Source organism: Grammomys surdaster, unplaced genomic scaffold (genome assembly GCF_004785775.1).
Source record: "Grammomys surdaster isolate TR1022 unplaced genomic scaffold, NIH_TR_1.0 126013, whole genome shotgun sequence".
Classification (NCBI taxonomy): domain Eukaryota; kingdom Metazoa; phylum Chordata; class Mammalia; order Rodentia; family Muridae; genus Grammomys; species Grammomys surdaster.
Genome location: NW_021620828.1, coordinates 4,418,292 through 4,434,331, shown reverse-complemented (window position 1 = coordinate 4,434,331; position 16,040 = coordinate 4,418,292). Strand labels below are relative to the sequence as shown.

General features: G+C 41.7%; 1 protein-coding gene across 2 annotated transcripts in view; it reads left to right on the top strand.

Moving 5' to 3' along the window:
* Window positions 1-223: 223 nt before the first annotated feature.
* Window positions 224-16,040, top strand: part of LOC114610008 (killer cell lectin-like receptor subfamily B member 1B allele C) — a 19,721-nt gene continuing 3,904 nt past the window's right edge. The window contains exons 1-6 of one of the 2 annotated variants that reach the window (XM_028754458.1): window positions 224-246; window positions 7,198-7,335; window positions 12,597-12,695; window positions 13,336-13,410; window positions 14,602-14,756; window positions 15,064-15,179. In XM_028754458.1, coding sequence (XP_028610291.1) covers window positions 7,251-7,335; window positions 12,597-12,695; window positions 13,336-13,410; window positions 14,602-14,756; window positions 15,064-15,179 — 530 coding nt within the window. In that variant the 5' untranslated portion in view covers window positions 224-246; window positions 7,198-7,250. Of the gene's footprint in view, window positions 247-6,111; window positions 6,194-7,197; window positions 7,336-12,596; window positions 12,696-13,335; window positions 13,411-14,601; window positions 14,757-15,063; window positions 15,180-16,040 lie in introns of those variants that run through there. The other variant, XM_028754457.1, reaches the window with a different exon arrangement.

The following is a 16,040-nucleotide window of genomic DNA, read 5'->3' as shown; positions in this document are numbered from 1 at the left end:
TCCCTGGTAAGGTAGGCTAAAATCCCAGCCACGTAGATTCTGGGTCCCTCCCGTCTTCCGAGAGCAGACATCCATTAGGAAGAGTAAGAGGGCTCTGTCGTGTTTTTCAAAACATAATTGTTTCTCTTCCCTATGATGTTCTTAAGTGTATTTTTATGTAGTGGTTACTATGAAAACTCGGGCAAGTTCCTGGAGGCCAGTCTCGGTTCACAAACTGCGGTTGCCTTTCCATTGGCTGTCACATCGGTGAGTAACTACAAAGTTAACCACACTGCGTCTGCAGCACGTTGGTGATCGCAGCTGAGGTTTGCTGGTTCTGGCTCTCTTTTAGGAGAAACAGAACCTGAATCTCTGCTAGCGTGAACCATGGCTTCCTGCCCTCCCTCGTCTATCCCTCCAGTGCTGGGGGCACGTCTTTGCCCTGCATCCTCACCTCTCTTTGCAGGGCCAAGAAGAACCCTTTGGTTCCCAGCTGTTCCACACTGGTGTTTGTTGCAAGGATGAACTGGAATCTTCCAGGCTCCTTCACGCAGAACCGGAAAGCAGGGGTCTTTCCTCACTATCTTCGTTTCAAGCCTCATGATGGTTAGGGATGTGCAACTCTTCACAGGCTCCTTGGCCATCTTTACGTTGTCGTGGTACTTAACTTTGATTGCCAGTTTGCCTGGATTAAGAAGCAAATGCCTAAGGTCTTAGAAAAGCACATCTCTGTGAATGTCTGTGAGAATGTATCCAGATACCGTTGTGAGGCCGCTAACCTAATGAATGAATGAATGCCGTAAAGGATGGAAATTTGGGAGGTGGTTAAAGGTAGGCGTCGGGTTAGATGGAGATAGACGCTCACTGGAAGTATTTCCTTGTGCAGTATTTCACCTTGGGCTCTCCCTGTATGCTCGAGGCCCTTTTCTATGTTTCATGGGTCACCTTGTCACCTGTGACCATTGTTATTTTAAAAATCCTTAAGGTCACGTCACATTAGTCTTGTTTGTCTATTTTGCTTCCGTTTCTAATGCGCTTGATATTTCTTCCGAGAAGTTTCTATCCAGTGCAATGTCATGACCACTTCCCCATATATTTTCCTTTAGAAATTTTAGTAATTTCAGGTTTGTGTTTAGGTATCTAACCCATTTACGGTTGATTTTTGCATCATGGTGTAAAATAAGAGTCACACTTCATTCTCTGTGTGTAGACATACAGCTGTCTAAACATTACTCATCGAGGGAGGGGGAGATGGCTCACCAGTTAGCAACATTTTGTTGTTCTTGCAGAGGACTTAAGTTCAGTTCCCAGCACCCACACGGTGACATATAACTCCCTATAACTCCAGTTCCAGGAGATCCAGTGCCCCCTTCTGACCTCCATAGGCTCCTGTACACACATACACATACTCAGGCACATACACACAACTACAGATTAAAAGTTTTCTGCATTGAAGAGACCATTTTATCTAAGTGGACACATTCATCGAGATCATTTGACCGAATACATGGGCATTTACTCATCTTATCTGCTCTGTGTTTCTTTCTCCTGATCTGCTTGTCTTTATACAACTAGTATCTTCATTACTATATAAAAAAACAAAGACTTTTTAAGATAAAGCAACATGGGTCCTCCAAGTTTGTTGGCTTCCAGCTGTGTTTTGAATGTGTTGAATCCCTCCAGGTTCTGTTTAAACTTACGAGTACATTTTTATATTTTCTCAAAAGAGCTAACTATTAGGATTATACTGGAGATTGCTTTGAACCTGTAGATCACGTTGCTAGTACAGTCATCTCAACAGTATTAATCCAACCCTCTCATTGATCCAAGGTTTCATTTAGTAGTGTCTGCTTAATTTCATCCAGCAAGTTTTAGGATGTTTGCTATGAAAGTCTTTCACATCTGTAACTGGGCGTGTTCCTAAGTATTTTAGTCCGTTTCGTGATATTATACATGGAACTGTTCTCTTAATTTTCTTTTTGAGTTGCTTGTAATAAGTGGAGTGCAGAAGGGTGACTAGTTTGTTATTTCTCAATATCTGATTTCCCCCTCCCTTGTTTTTTCTCTTACTGACTCATTTTGCAATATGTTTTTGTAATGCTATGCTTCGATTCTCAACTCATTTTCTTTTGTCTCTATTCTATATGAGGTGGTTTGAATGAGAATGGTCCGGAATGTGGTTCTCAGTTGGTGGCCTGTTTAGGAAGCATTATGAGGTGTGTCCTTGTTAGAGGAGGTATGTCACTGGGAGGTGGACTTTGCCGGGAGAGGGCAGAAGTCCACACCATGCCCATGATGGAAATGGACTCACCCTCTGAAGTTGTAAGCAAGCCCGGATTAATTACTTTCTTTTATAAGATGCCTTAGTCATGGTGTCTCTTCACAGCAATAGAACAACTAAGGCACTATGTGCATTGGCTTTGTGGTTATTGTTGCAATTATATAATAAAGCTTTTAAGAAGTTTTTAAAAGTACTACTTAAATTTAAAGTCTGTGTGTACACATGTGGAGATCAGAGGACAACTTGCTAGAACTGGTCCTCTCTTTCTATCTGCAAAGTGTGTTCCAGCATCCATCTCAGACTAAGACTTGGTGGCAAGCGCTTTTACCAACTAAGCCATCTTGTCAGTTCCTATATAAAGCTTCTTTAAAAATTTTTAAAATGCAGAATTTTATCTTTATTTATTTGTTTTTAATTAATTAATTGGGTTTTTTTTTTTGAGACAGGGTTTCTCTGTGTAGCCTGGCTGTCCTGAAAACTCACTCTTTAGACAAGGCTGGCCTCGAACTCAGAAATCCACCTGCCTCTGCCTCTCAAGTGCTGGGATTAAAGGCGTGCGCCACCACTGCCCCGCACAGAACTTTATCAACTAGCATTAATTTCAGTCACAGACATCCCATTAGTTTTATTCACTCAAGATTTTGTTACTGATGTCGTATATGACATTATAAAGTATCGTAAAAGAAAAATAAAATAAAAAATAAAGTATTGTATACACACTGTCATATAATTATTCCTGCTTTTTAAAATACGTTCGACACTTAAAATCTATGTACTCGTATTACAGCCTGTGTTGCTGTGTATGCTGAAGACTTTTTATGACTTTGTTTTTCTCCTCATTGTCTTCTTGCTTTGACTTGATTTGACCCTGGATCATCCCTTGTGAAGCAGATCCAGTGATAATAAGTTCCTTCAGCTTTTGAACATTTGGGAAAGTCTCAGTTTCTTTGTTTTTGAAGGGTAATCTTGGCTGACTATAATTTTTTTGGTTGGAATGAATTGATCACCACATTGCAGACCTCAGCTGTGTGACCCCATTTTCTGCAGTTATTATGAAACAACTGAGACCAGACTATCCATAAAGAAAAGCGGTTTGTCTTTTTCCCCACTATTTATTAGAAGTATGAAGTGTAAAAGATAATCGTTTTCTCTGCGGCACACTCCACATGGGCATATACCGCGTTTTGGTCGTGCCGACACGCCATTACTTCAACAATCTCTGCTCTCTTTTTCTCCTTTCCTGTTAACCCTTCACAAACATTCCATCTTCTGATTTCCGGAGAAGAGGTTTGTTTCGCTCACAGTTTTGACTCCCAGTGAATGTTTCGTTTCTGCTATTGTAGCCTTTCACTCCTCAAATCAGTTTGACTATTGTTGGCATTTGTTGGTGTAGTTTTTGCCTTCCTGTCTTCCTGTAGTTATTTCTCTGTGGTGTTCATCAGCTCCTTGGGTTTCTAGTTGCTAACTAATCATCGTTAGGGTCTTCCATTTGTGGTGCTTTAATTTACAAAGTATCCCTACTGGGTCATCTGTCCCTGCTTTTGTTCCCTGCTTTTGTCTTGTTTGTTTTTGTATCTGTGTAAAGTTTTCTTTGATTTTGACTTTTAAAATATCAGTCACCTCTCCTGGTCTTTTATTTTTTAATTTGCTAAATTATTTTTATTTTATTTTATGTATATGGGTATTTGCCTGCACTTGTATCTGGGTGAGCTCTTAGTGGCCAAACAACCTAACCTAGAAGAGATATAAGGACCCTTGGGACCGGAGTTACAGACAGTTTTGAACTGCCAGGTAGATGCTGGGAATCAAACCTGTGTCCTTTGGAAGGGCAGCCTGTGTTCTTAACCACTGAGCCATCTCTCCAGCCTCATCTTTGTCTGTGCACCTCTTTTTTTATTCCTTCACACTCTAGAGTCAGGCTTATATTTTATTCTATGTTTCCTACACATTCTAACTTCCACTATAAAGTAAAAGAGTTCAGCATCAAAGCAGGCTACCACAGGGAAGCTTGTCTTTTTTAATCTTTGAGATTTTCAATATGACTTTGACTATAGCCACTTTAAAACTCGGTATCAGGGTTTGGAAAGATAGCTTAGCAGATAAGAACGGTGTAGTTCCTGGAACACCTATAACCCTAGCATCCAGAGGGGAAGAGAAAGGAGGATTGCAGAAGGGTGATGGTTTTCAGATTAGCTGGAAACACAAAGTCATTGCAAGGTCCAAATGAAACCATGTCTCAAAGGAACAAGGAAGAAAAAATATCCAAAATTCTCCTCTGGCCTCTGGGCATGCACATAGGTGTGTACATCCAAACACATGCACATACACCACGCAAATATACACTGTATCCACACACAGGCAAAAACACATACATCTACATGGACAAATAAAAATAAATGAAACCCAGGATCACATACAATCATTCACCATTTGAGTTCTTTAGATTTCACAACACATTGTGTACACTTAATATCACGTTTGTACTCTCTCGCACACAAATATACACGCCTGCCCACTCTCCTTATATTTTAGAGCAACAAGATCATTATAGTCCTGAAATCTGACATATTTTTCAGTGGAACTATCATTTGGGCAGTTAGGTGACCATATGACTTTGGTCAGCCAGATGATTCTTCTGATATGAATTCTCAGGAAGGTTTTATTTTTATCTGTTCAACGATGGCCACATACCAAAAATTTTGCTGTTAAAAAAAAAAAAAATGAAGCCGGGCGGTGGTGGCGCACGCCTTTAATCCCAGCACTTGGGAGGCAGAGACAGGTGGATTTCTGAGTTCGAGGGCAGCCTGGTCTACAGAGTGAGTTCCAGGACAGCCAGGGCTGTATGGAGAAACCCTGTCTCGAAAAACCTAAAAAAAAAAAAATAAAAAAAAAATGACCTTGCAGTAGTTGGAGTTGCCCCTGCCACTCCGTCACAGAAAAAGTGGTCTGTCAGCTGCAAGGGGAACAAGAACCAATGACAAGTGTCATGATTGTCATCAGTTACTATTTTTAGTTTCTTTACGCTTTGTGGCTTAGAGGCTTTTTGGAAGCACTTGCTGGTGAAAGTATCTCCCCTCAGATCTCTTGCTTTTCGTAAGGCCTTTGTAGATCCATCAGTGTCAGGCTTCAGAATATTCAATATTTCAGTGTTGGGCCAGCAGAGATGGCTCTGCAGTTAAGAACACTGGCTGTCCTCCCAGAGGATGAAGGTCAGTTCTCACCTTACAGGGCAGCCCATAGAGCACCAGTGCACATAAAATAACAAAGTAAACCTAAACTTCAGTGTCCTCGAAGCTTTATTCTTCCTCTAATCACAGCTTCAGACTTCTGTTTACTCTGTTGATCTTTCTAATCTATCCTCTCATTCACCGACCACAGGGCTGCTTGCTTAAGCATGACCCATTAGCCACCTCAAATATTTGGAACGTTATTCACATGTTTCCCACTGAAGAGACTCATGATATCTGGGGAAGGGAGAGGGTTAAGTGAGAGGAAGTGAATTATTAACAAACTTTCAGGCGGTTCTTATACATATAAAGCCTGAGTTCCTGATGTAGACGAAATGTATATATACACTAACGGTTCAGCACTGGTCGAAATCAGTACTCTTGCCTGCCAGGTTTAGTAATCTGAGCAAAATAAATACATAGAATCTCTCAAGATGGACAACTCTGGAAAATCTTGTCTACTTGTTGAAATCTTAGGTTTCAATAGCATGAGGCAGAGCCCCAGACATGGCATTGAGCGAGGTGACCGTCATCAGTGACAGCTGAGGACGTTTCACTGCGTCTTAAGTGAGCTGTGAGACCACACACAGGCTTCCTCTCACTCCATAATCATCATGGTCGTGGGAAATGAGTGTGAGCCCCATGTTGTCTGTACACATCCCCTGTCTCCTAGAACTCACAGCCAGCAGACTGCTGCCATTACCAGGTAACTGTGAGCACCTAGTACAACTCCACTGTAACCACAGAAAGCGTCTTTAAGGAAATCCTTGCTTTTCTTCTTCTTTTTCTCTTGTGATATGAGAATGTCTGACTTGGGGACATTTGTAGTCCTTGCTCTAAGGCTCTAGGCCTGCAAATTCTTGGAGGAGAGGAGTTAGCCCATCCCATAGACCCAAGTCCTCCACTCCCTGTCGCTCTGACGGATGGAGTCCTTAACTGGGAACAACAGTGAGTGGCACCTGATGCTTTTCCTGTTATGTCATGGATTCTTATCCCCAGCCACATTTCCATATTGCATGGCTCCCTTCACAGTACGCACACGTGAGGAGGGTTTTAGAGCTTCATATAGTAGTGTGGACTTTTATGTCCTCATTCTCGTTTTGCTTTTTTGTTTGTTCGTTTTTGTTTTTGGAGACAGGGTTTCTCTGTGTAGCCCTGGCTGTCCTGGAACTCACTCTGTAGACCAGGCTGGCCTCGAACTCAGAAATCCGCCTGCCTCTGCCTCCCAAGTGCTGGGATTAAAGGCATGCACCACCACTGCCTGGCTCATTCTCATTTTCATAACATAGATAAAATGTCATACATCTTAATCCCCGAGGGTTGAGGGCCAAGGTAAATTTGAACTCAGGATGAATATTTCATTGGAGGTCTGAGAAGATAAGTCATAACAGATGGTTAGAGGAATAAGAACAAGAAAGATCTTTCCAGAAATTTGTTGAGAAACCAAACCCCTATGTTCTGTATGTTGCAAATTCTTGTCTTAAAACAAAAACAAAAACAAAAAAAACTAAGCTCTAAAATCTTCCTCACGTGCGCATACTGTGAAGGGAGCCGTGGAATGCGGAAATTCGGCTGGGGCTGTGGTAAGCAGGACAGACACCAAGGTCAATAACTATGGAGAAACCCTCAGCTACCAGTGTGGGTGGGTGTGGACACACACAGCAGAGCATATGCAGCGGACTTCCTTTTTTTGCTCATTTCACCTCACAGGACTTGGAGTTTGTCCCTGTTCACGAGTCTAGTGTCAAGTCCCTCCATCTACAATGGACACGTCAGTGGTCTATGCCGACTTAAACCTAGCCAGGACCCAAGAGCCTCAGTGTGAATTGCCTCCATCTCTTTCCCCAGGTAAGTAGCTTACTTTCTCTGGCATTTGAATTATCTTCCAGAGTTAAGATTCTCCTCTAAAACCTATGGGAGTAAGTCATTGTTTTAAAGGGGACAAGCAGGTGCATGCTACTGTTACATAGTGTAGGCAGCCTGCCTGCAGAAAACCAGTTCTAGAAAGGCCACACATTTTATTTTTACTCATGTAGTCAGAAGAAAATCTGAACACCACTTCCCCTGTTCAGCATTTGCTAAAAATCCTAAGAAAGACTATTTTACTTACATGCACAAAGGGGTGTTTTAAGAGATACTTGCTGCATTCAATTGCTAACTCCAAATTCATCCATAGAACATGGACACTATGCACCAATTCTACCTCAGCGGCAACCCCAGCTGTCCCTTCACAGTGCTGTGTAGACTTCATGGTTAATGTCTTTGTCTCCCCAAAAGGAGAACAATCTTTGGAGGGAAAGTTATAGTCAAAATCAAAGGTTGAATTAAATTAGAAGCTGGTGGTTCTTATATATAAAAAAAGTTTATTTAATTTTTTAAAAAGCTGGTTTTCTCTCTCTTGCAAAACATAATAGCTTTAAATGTATGGACCACAAGGTACCAGAGCCAGTCTGGAATTAATTTTTCAGTGCTGGCCAAAAGTAGCACTCTTGTCTACCAGAGGATTTAATAATCCTAAAGAAATGTGGAAGTGAGGCAAGAGGTGAAGTACATGACCTAAGGATGACGGAGATGTAAGAAACCGGAAGCTCAGGCAGAAAGTATAGAAAATAGTCATGATAACAGAATTCCAGTCTGCTGTCTAACTGAACACGGATCTTAAAGCAGTTGTTTTCTAACATGATGTTGTCTACGTGTTGTGACATGTGGGCTTCCAACTTTAGTGGTTCTTGTTAGAAACTATGAAATTGTCAAAGGTTTGCGTGAAAGAGAAAGTCTCAGTCACCAAATGCGTTTTATAAAATGTTTACGTAAGGGTCAGTAGGGAGTGGAAGGAGAGCCTGTTTGGATAACTGCATGGGGAGCTGATGGCGCCAGTTATTTTTTGTTGGGAAAAAGCAAGTCTTTGTTTTCCCATCATGCCTAGCACAAGTGGAGAAAAGGCGTTGTTGAAAAGGGTGTAAGAAAACAAACATAGAGAAAAATAATAATGCTCTCAAATCCTACTGTCTATGATCCCGAATCAAGAAAACTAGAGGGCTGGAGAGATGGCTCAGCCATTAAAGGCTAGGCTCACAACCAAAACCATAAGAAAACTGTGTCTAGAAAGTCTTTAAGAAAGCTAAAAATAAATAATAATTATTCTAAATGTTACTAATCTGGAAATAAACCTGAAGGGGGAAAAAAACAATTAGTAGTAGAATAAAAATAGAGCATAATGTTTGAAGAGAAAATGCTGACCGAGTAGCATAGTAACTGTGAAACCACCAGGACCTGTCAGCTAAAGGACTCAAACCGTGGTAAATTTGAAGCACCATGATTAGATCTGCCAGCAAAAAGGACCGGAAAGGGGGACGTGGGCAGTGACCTAGTTTGTTTGTGGTTAAATGGCCAAAGGTCTGTCTTGATGGTACAATGGGTAAAATATGTACGAATGCCTCTGGAGTTTGTCCATTTGTTCAGAAATAACTACTTACTATAAGACAAATATCGCTGTAGACACTGGGGAAATAGCCATGAAGAAACAATAAAACATTTTTTCCCTGTAGATTTTATATTACTGTGAAGTTTTAAATTATTGATATAAACACTTGCATCAACAACTTTGTGATGTTGAACGCCAGCAAGGAAAGCCTTTAAGCGGAACTCGAGCATCTTATCTTGAAAGACAGCATCATGTCAAGTAGAGTCATCAAGGCAGGCCTTCCAGAGAAATGATGCAGGAGTCCAGCCCTGAAAGATGCTCGGGAACTAGTCTGAGTGTCTGAGAGATGAGTCTTCTAGGCAGCTGGACCTACAGATGCAAAGGGAGAACATGTCTATGATGCTGTAGAGGAACACACATGCCTGCTGTGTTACTGAGATCAAGTCAGGAGGAATGGTGACAGGCAGAAAGGGATTTGGAGGGCATTCCATAGGTGCAGATGTTGAGGGGAAGCCACTGAAATGTCTAGAACAGTGGAGATGACTTAGCATTGCGTAAATACCAAAAAAAAAAAAAAAAGATCTCCATGCTGGCTCTTCCACATAACCAACGCTCACATAGCTTCCTCGGTATATAACTTCAATAGTAAGACAAGCTAGTACAGGGAACCTAACTCTGAGAACAAGAAATCTTTAAATTTCGTCATGAATGGATGAAAAACATTTTAAGTTATTCAAATGACTTTTTACCAATAATTAAAACAAAACAAAAAATCCTCACCATTTAGAAAAAAAATAATGATTATTTATTAGCAGCTACCACCAGCCAGATGCTATGCTCAGGAATTTAGAATGATTGTTTCATAAAGTCCTTTCTAGAACATTCTGTAGTTGATATTGTCCACATTTTATAAATAAGAACATTCATGGGTTATAAAAATATTATGGGCCTTGGGGCTATGGAGTCTTCTTTGGTGTCCTTCTGTCCAAGATACAGCAGCACTGGTGACCCACTGGCCATACCCTCAAACCTAACACAGTGACTGCTTCTATCCATGACTGTCCCGTATCACCTCTCACCATACAACAGTGCTCACTGTCCACAGAAGATTGCTTCCAGCCATCTGCCCATACGCTGGTCTCTTAAATAAAATATAGTACTTACAAGTAACCTGTTTGGCTGGGCAGTGGTGGCGCACGCCTTTAATCCCAGCCCTTGGGAGGCAGAGACAGGCGGATTTCTGAGTTCAAGGCCAGCCTGGTCTACAGAGTGAGTTCCAGGACAGCCAAGGCTACACAGAGAAACCCTGTCTCGAAAAAACAAAAAACAACAACAAAACAACAACAACAACAACAAAACCAAGTAACCTGTTTGCATGTTGCTGTGTGCATCAGATGATCTGTAGATTACTTACAGCGCCTAGGGTAATTTCAAAGCCATAGGAACAGCTACTATCATGTATTTGTTTAGAGACTAATGAAGCAGCTCTTCCTATGTAACTATCTTCAGCCTGTAGTTTGTTGGGTCTACAGATACTGCTACAAGCATAAGTTAGACCGTCTTTTGTCTCTTCTGGAACGTTTTTTATCTTCTGTCCCTCTCCACCCTTTCCTTTTATCCTTTCTCCAAAGGAGCATTTTAAAAGGAACTAACTTGCTTCAGTGGATGTCATATCTCAATTCTGGTCTAGAGACTAGAGACAACTGGTGTTTGTCTTCAGTCTCAGTGATGCAATTCAGTTGCTATGGATAACGTAAAAAACAAAATACAGAGAGAAAGTAGAGATGGGTATAAAGGAAAATACAATGCAAATAAAAGACAATGTAATAGCCCAAAATGATTTTTATTAATTTACCAGTTAACTCAAAAAATATATTCATTTATATTAAGAAATACTTAGAAAAATACAAAATGAACAGAACATATATATAAATCATAAATCAAATGGTGCCACGCAGAAGGAAGGCCCTTCGTCAGGTATGTGGTTCACACCTATGATACCAGAACCTGAGATATGATGGCAGCAGGAGTTCAAGGCTACTCTTAACCACATGGAGAGTTAGAGGCCAACCTGGACAAAAAGAGAATGAAGAACAGCCAAAAGTCAACTAGGAAAGCTTTCTTAAAATTCATAAGACCACTGTAAATGTAAATGCTAGAGGCCAGATGAGAGCAACGGGGGATTATAATAGTTACAGGCACAGGAGTTACTAGTATTTCTCCATGGTACTTTCATAAATCAAACTATTGTTGTTGTTTTCCATACAATACTCATGCATTCAAAGTTGTCTAAAATCAAAATAAATTGACCAAATTATGATACTTTGTGAACACATTTCATAACTTGTCACATCTCAACTTCTGATAAACGTTGAGACATTCATTGTACAGTAATTGATATGGTCACCAAGAGAAGCGAAGATATAGGACTCAGTCATTCACCGGTGTAGCGTTGTAGATATAAGCATGTATTGTATATACCACGGTACCCCCTTCATCTGCTACTTCAGTTTCTACACTTTCATAACTTGTAGTCAACAACAAGTTGATAAATACTAAATAGAAAATTCCAGAATAAATAACTCTGTGTTACTGGACATCATTCTGAACAGCACAATGAGATGTGACATGATTTTGATCAAGACATGAGTCTTTCCTCACCACCTGCCCGTCACCCAGATTTGTGGCTCAAATAACCCATTTTACTGAATAGCGGCCTCAAACTGTGAGCGCTGTAAATGCTAGCAACCCTAGCATCAAAGGGAAGCCATAGGCCTCTTCCTTTACATGACAAGGTGAAAAAACAAAACCTCGATTTAAGGAAAGGGAAAAAAAACATCCAGATATTGTTACTACATATCAAGCTGTAAAAGTTATAGCCACAATATGCATGTGCTTAGTTAAGACGGAAAACTCCGTGTTTATGTGTGTGAAATCGTGTACATAGAGTTTGCTTCTATCCACAGTTCAGCTCACCCGTTAAGAGTGTGAGAACTCAGCCAGTGTGATAAGAAGAGATGTAGTCAAAATGCTGAAAACAACCTAGTGGCTGAGACCACTCCGGTCTGCTTAGAGTTCCAGGCCAGTCAGGGCTACATACTATAACCCTGTCCAGAATAGATGCCTAAAGGTGGTACTTAGCACAAAACTGAGCTCTCTCTCTCTCTCTCTCTCTCTCTCTCTCTCTCTCTCTCTCTCTCTCTCTCTCTCTCTCTCTCTCTCTCTCTCTCTCTCTCTCTCTCTCTGTCTCTCTCTCTCTCTCTCTCTCTGTCTCTCTCTCTGTCTCTCTCTCTGTGTGTGTGTGTGTGTGTGTGTGTGTGTGTGTGTGTGTGTGTCCTTTCTTGGGGGAAATACTGGCTCCTTTCCATAACAGAACTTATACTTTATTTTTGTAATAAAGTACTCTCTCAGCAATTTTCAAACCACCTTCCTCATCGATGGAGTTCGTCCCTCCTAACCCCCCTTTCACATGAAACATGCACGAGAAGTCAAGTAGTCCTATGTCATCTGAGAAAACACCGTTTGACCCGACTCATCTTGTGGATCTCTACAGTAAGCTGGCTGAGACAGGTTCTTTTCTGCACCCCACCCTCGACTTGAATCCAATTATCCATGTTAATCATCTCTGACTTTCATTCCAAATGCGCTTAACTAGATTAAAAGTGTATTTTCTTTAACTTTTCAGACACCCGTCGGTGCCCACGCTGGCATCGGTTGGCTCTGAAGTTCGGCTGTGCTTGCCTTATCCTTCTTGTCCTGACTGTCATTGGACTCGGTGTCTTAGGTAAGTGAGACAGAAGCTTTTGCCTTAGAAGTCTTTCTCTATTTCCACTGTATTTCGGCTTCTTCACATGATCTGGCCACCTTGAGCGTGGGGAAAGATCAATGACGAGCAGTTACAGGACAACATCACCTCTCATGTTTCTTTTCTTACTTGCTCTGAGAATCATTATGGGGTGACACATGTGTACCTAGAACTCTGCAAAAGGTCACACATGTGACAAGGTGACAATAGCAACGAAAGCCACAATGCCTAAATATGAGTTTATTAGGTGTCTACTGAACCCCAGAAGGCAGTCAGCAACCTTCTGCTCAGTGTGGTCGAGAGTGTGAGTATGCTTACAGATGGTGAGGGTGTGAGTACACTTCCAGAGGAGAAGTTAGGAGCGTGAGCAGTGTGAGAGCCTCAGTAATGTCCTTAGATAACCTGTAGCCTAACAGCCCTGTGAATCCAAGTGGACTGTGCTTTTCTTGTTCTCTCTTTCTTCTGTCTCCGGCCAGCCTGTTATTAACGTGCTGCTAATGCATTGTCTTCTGTCCATAATCAAGCTTGTTGAGATGGCTTCACTTCCTGAAGTGGTAGATACAATGCCCATTCTAGTTTAACAGTTTTTCATCTTCTTCCTGTGTTTTCTTATTACCAGTGCTATCATTATTACAAAAACCATCAGTAGAAGAAAGCATCGTGGATGTTCAAAAGAACAGGACGAATACAACAGGTAATTTTGACATCCTGACATTTGATCACTATCACGATACCTTTAAGCAAAGCTCACATCATGGTGGGTCTTACGTTTGAGAAAACTGAAGCATGAAAAAGTTAAGAACTTGTCAAAAGTCATGTGACCAGTAGGTGATGTTGCTGGAAACTTCTCTGAAGCTATGTGACCTTGAGATCTAGCATCTTAGCTACCTGGCCATGCTTCCTCAGGCTGCTAGCACAGTTGGTCACCAACAGACAAATATCAAGCTAAAAAGTTAAATACAGGGGGCTTAAGAGACAGCTCAATGGTTAAGAGTGCTTACGTGTAAATGTGAAAACTGTAATTACAACCATTTAATAAACACCCCAGCACTGCAGGGAGTGGAGACAGGATGGTCACTGAGGCCTGCTGACTTTCAGCTTTGCAGAAAAAAACATTAGCTTCAATATTAGTTGAAGAAAAGACCTGCTTCTAAAGAATAAGTGAAGAGGGAGAGAAGGGGAAAGACCTTACATTCTTCTCTGGCCTCTGCATGTACATAGGCATGTGTACTTGCACACACATGCACACAAATCAAACACACCTACCAAAAAAGTAATACGCTTTAGAGAAAAGCTTTAGACTCAGTGTTCTATTGCTGTGGAGAGACCACAGCAACTTTTATAAAGAAAAGCATTTAATTGGGCTTTACTCACACTTTCTGAGGTTCAGTTCACGTCATCACGGTGGGGAGCATGGCAGCACACAGGCAGATATGATCCTAGAGAAGCAGCTGAGAGTTCTATATCTGGATCTGCAGGAAGCAGGAAGAGAGGACACTGAACCTGGCTTGGGCTTCTGAACTCTCAAAGCCCACCCCCCATGACAAACTTCCTCCAATGAGACTATACTTCCAAAAGTAGTGCCAGTCTCTGGTGACTAAGCACTTAAATATATGAGCCTATGAGGGCTATCCTTATTCAAACTACTACAAGAAATACTTGATTGTCTTGATAAATTCATCAAATAGTTAACTTTGTCTGAAGTTAATAAGTAGAAACAAAAATAAAATCTTTGTTATTTATATTTATTTGATATGTCATAACAACAGTCTTGTTCCTGCACATGTTAATAAAAGTGTGTGTTAGTAAAGCAACTACTGTGTGAAACCAGCTTTGGTGCAGCAAGAACAGGGTAGAAATACACCATGTATTCCTCTTGCTTCAGATTGTTCAGCCAAGTTAGAGTGCCCCAAAGACTGGCTTTCACACCGAGACAAGTGCTTTCATCTTTCTCAAGTTTCCAAACATTGGAAGGAAAGTCTAGCTGACTGTGATGGAAAAGGAGCCACTTTACTGTTCATTCAAGACCAAGAAGAACTGGTAAGTTGTTCAATAAAACAGAGACATTAATTAGCACATTCCTCAAAGGAAGTGGAGACTTTACGTTATGGAAGCTCATAGTCTGCGACACTAATTGGTCATGTGAGCCAATAACTGCACATATAAAGTGAGTGTCCTTTGGATCATAAATTTGGGGCACAGATTTCAAAGGGGGGAAGAATTAACTGTGTTAGGGACCCAGGACTGGTACAGATGACCCTTGAACTGGGTTTCAGGAGGCTGGTAGAATATGAGTCACCAATGCCCAGACTCAGGGGTTAAGTTCTCTGCTCTGTTTTGATTGTAGAGATCCCTACAGGACTCAATAAAGGAAAAAGATTATTCATTTTGGATTGGGTTAAATTACACGTTGACAGACAAGAACTGGAAGTGGATAAATGGCTCGACTTTGAATTCTGATGTGTGAGTATAGAGGAGCTAACTCAAAGATTCATTTATGTTGCAGGGGCTTTGGGGCTTCCCTTTGGGGTTTAATAAAAGAGACACAGAGAATCTGTATAGCATAGGCCTGTTAGCCTTTTTGCTGGGTCAGTCCATCAGCTAGCCACCTGCCTCCCCTGCCCCCGTGTCTCCATCGCATGGCTCTCTGCTCTGCCACCTGCTCTGCTCCCACTCCTCCTCCAGCATCAGCCTCCAGCTCTTTTTTCATCCAAAGCCATCTCCTTTCTGATACAAAAAAAAAAAAAAGTTAATTGGTATAGTGGGAGGGACTTCAGAGCTTACTCAGGAACCAATCAGCAGGGCTACTCCCTTTTATATACTTGTGCTGCCCTTTGGCCAGTCTGAGGGCTATGTGACCTCCCCATGACAGCTTGCATCTAACGTGATAATCTCAGAGAATCATCTTTTGGGGCAGATGAGGAAGTGACTAACATTTACAGATAGAAAGCAGGTCTTGTGGGAGCTTTCAGAATTAAGCCACCAACTGAAGAACACGCAGGGGCTGAAATGGGGCCCTCGGCACACATGTAGCAGATGTGCAGCTCAGTCTCCCACAACAACTGGAGCGGAAGCTTTCCTTAAGCTTAGCCTGACTGTGGTATCCATTCTCAAAGACTGCCTTGTCTGCCCTCAGTAGGAGAGGATGCACCTAATCTGGCAGAGACTTGATGAGCCAGGGTTGGGTGATACCTGGGGGAGGTACCCCCTCAGAGGAGAAGGGGAGGGGTTATGGAGTGAGAATCTCAGTTGGAGAGGGGACTGGGAGTGGGCAGCACTTGGGATGGAAGGAGAGAGAGAGGGGGGGGGGAAGAGAGACAAGGG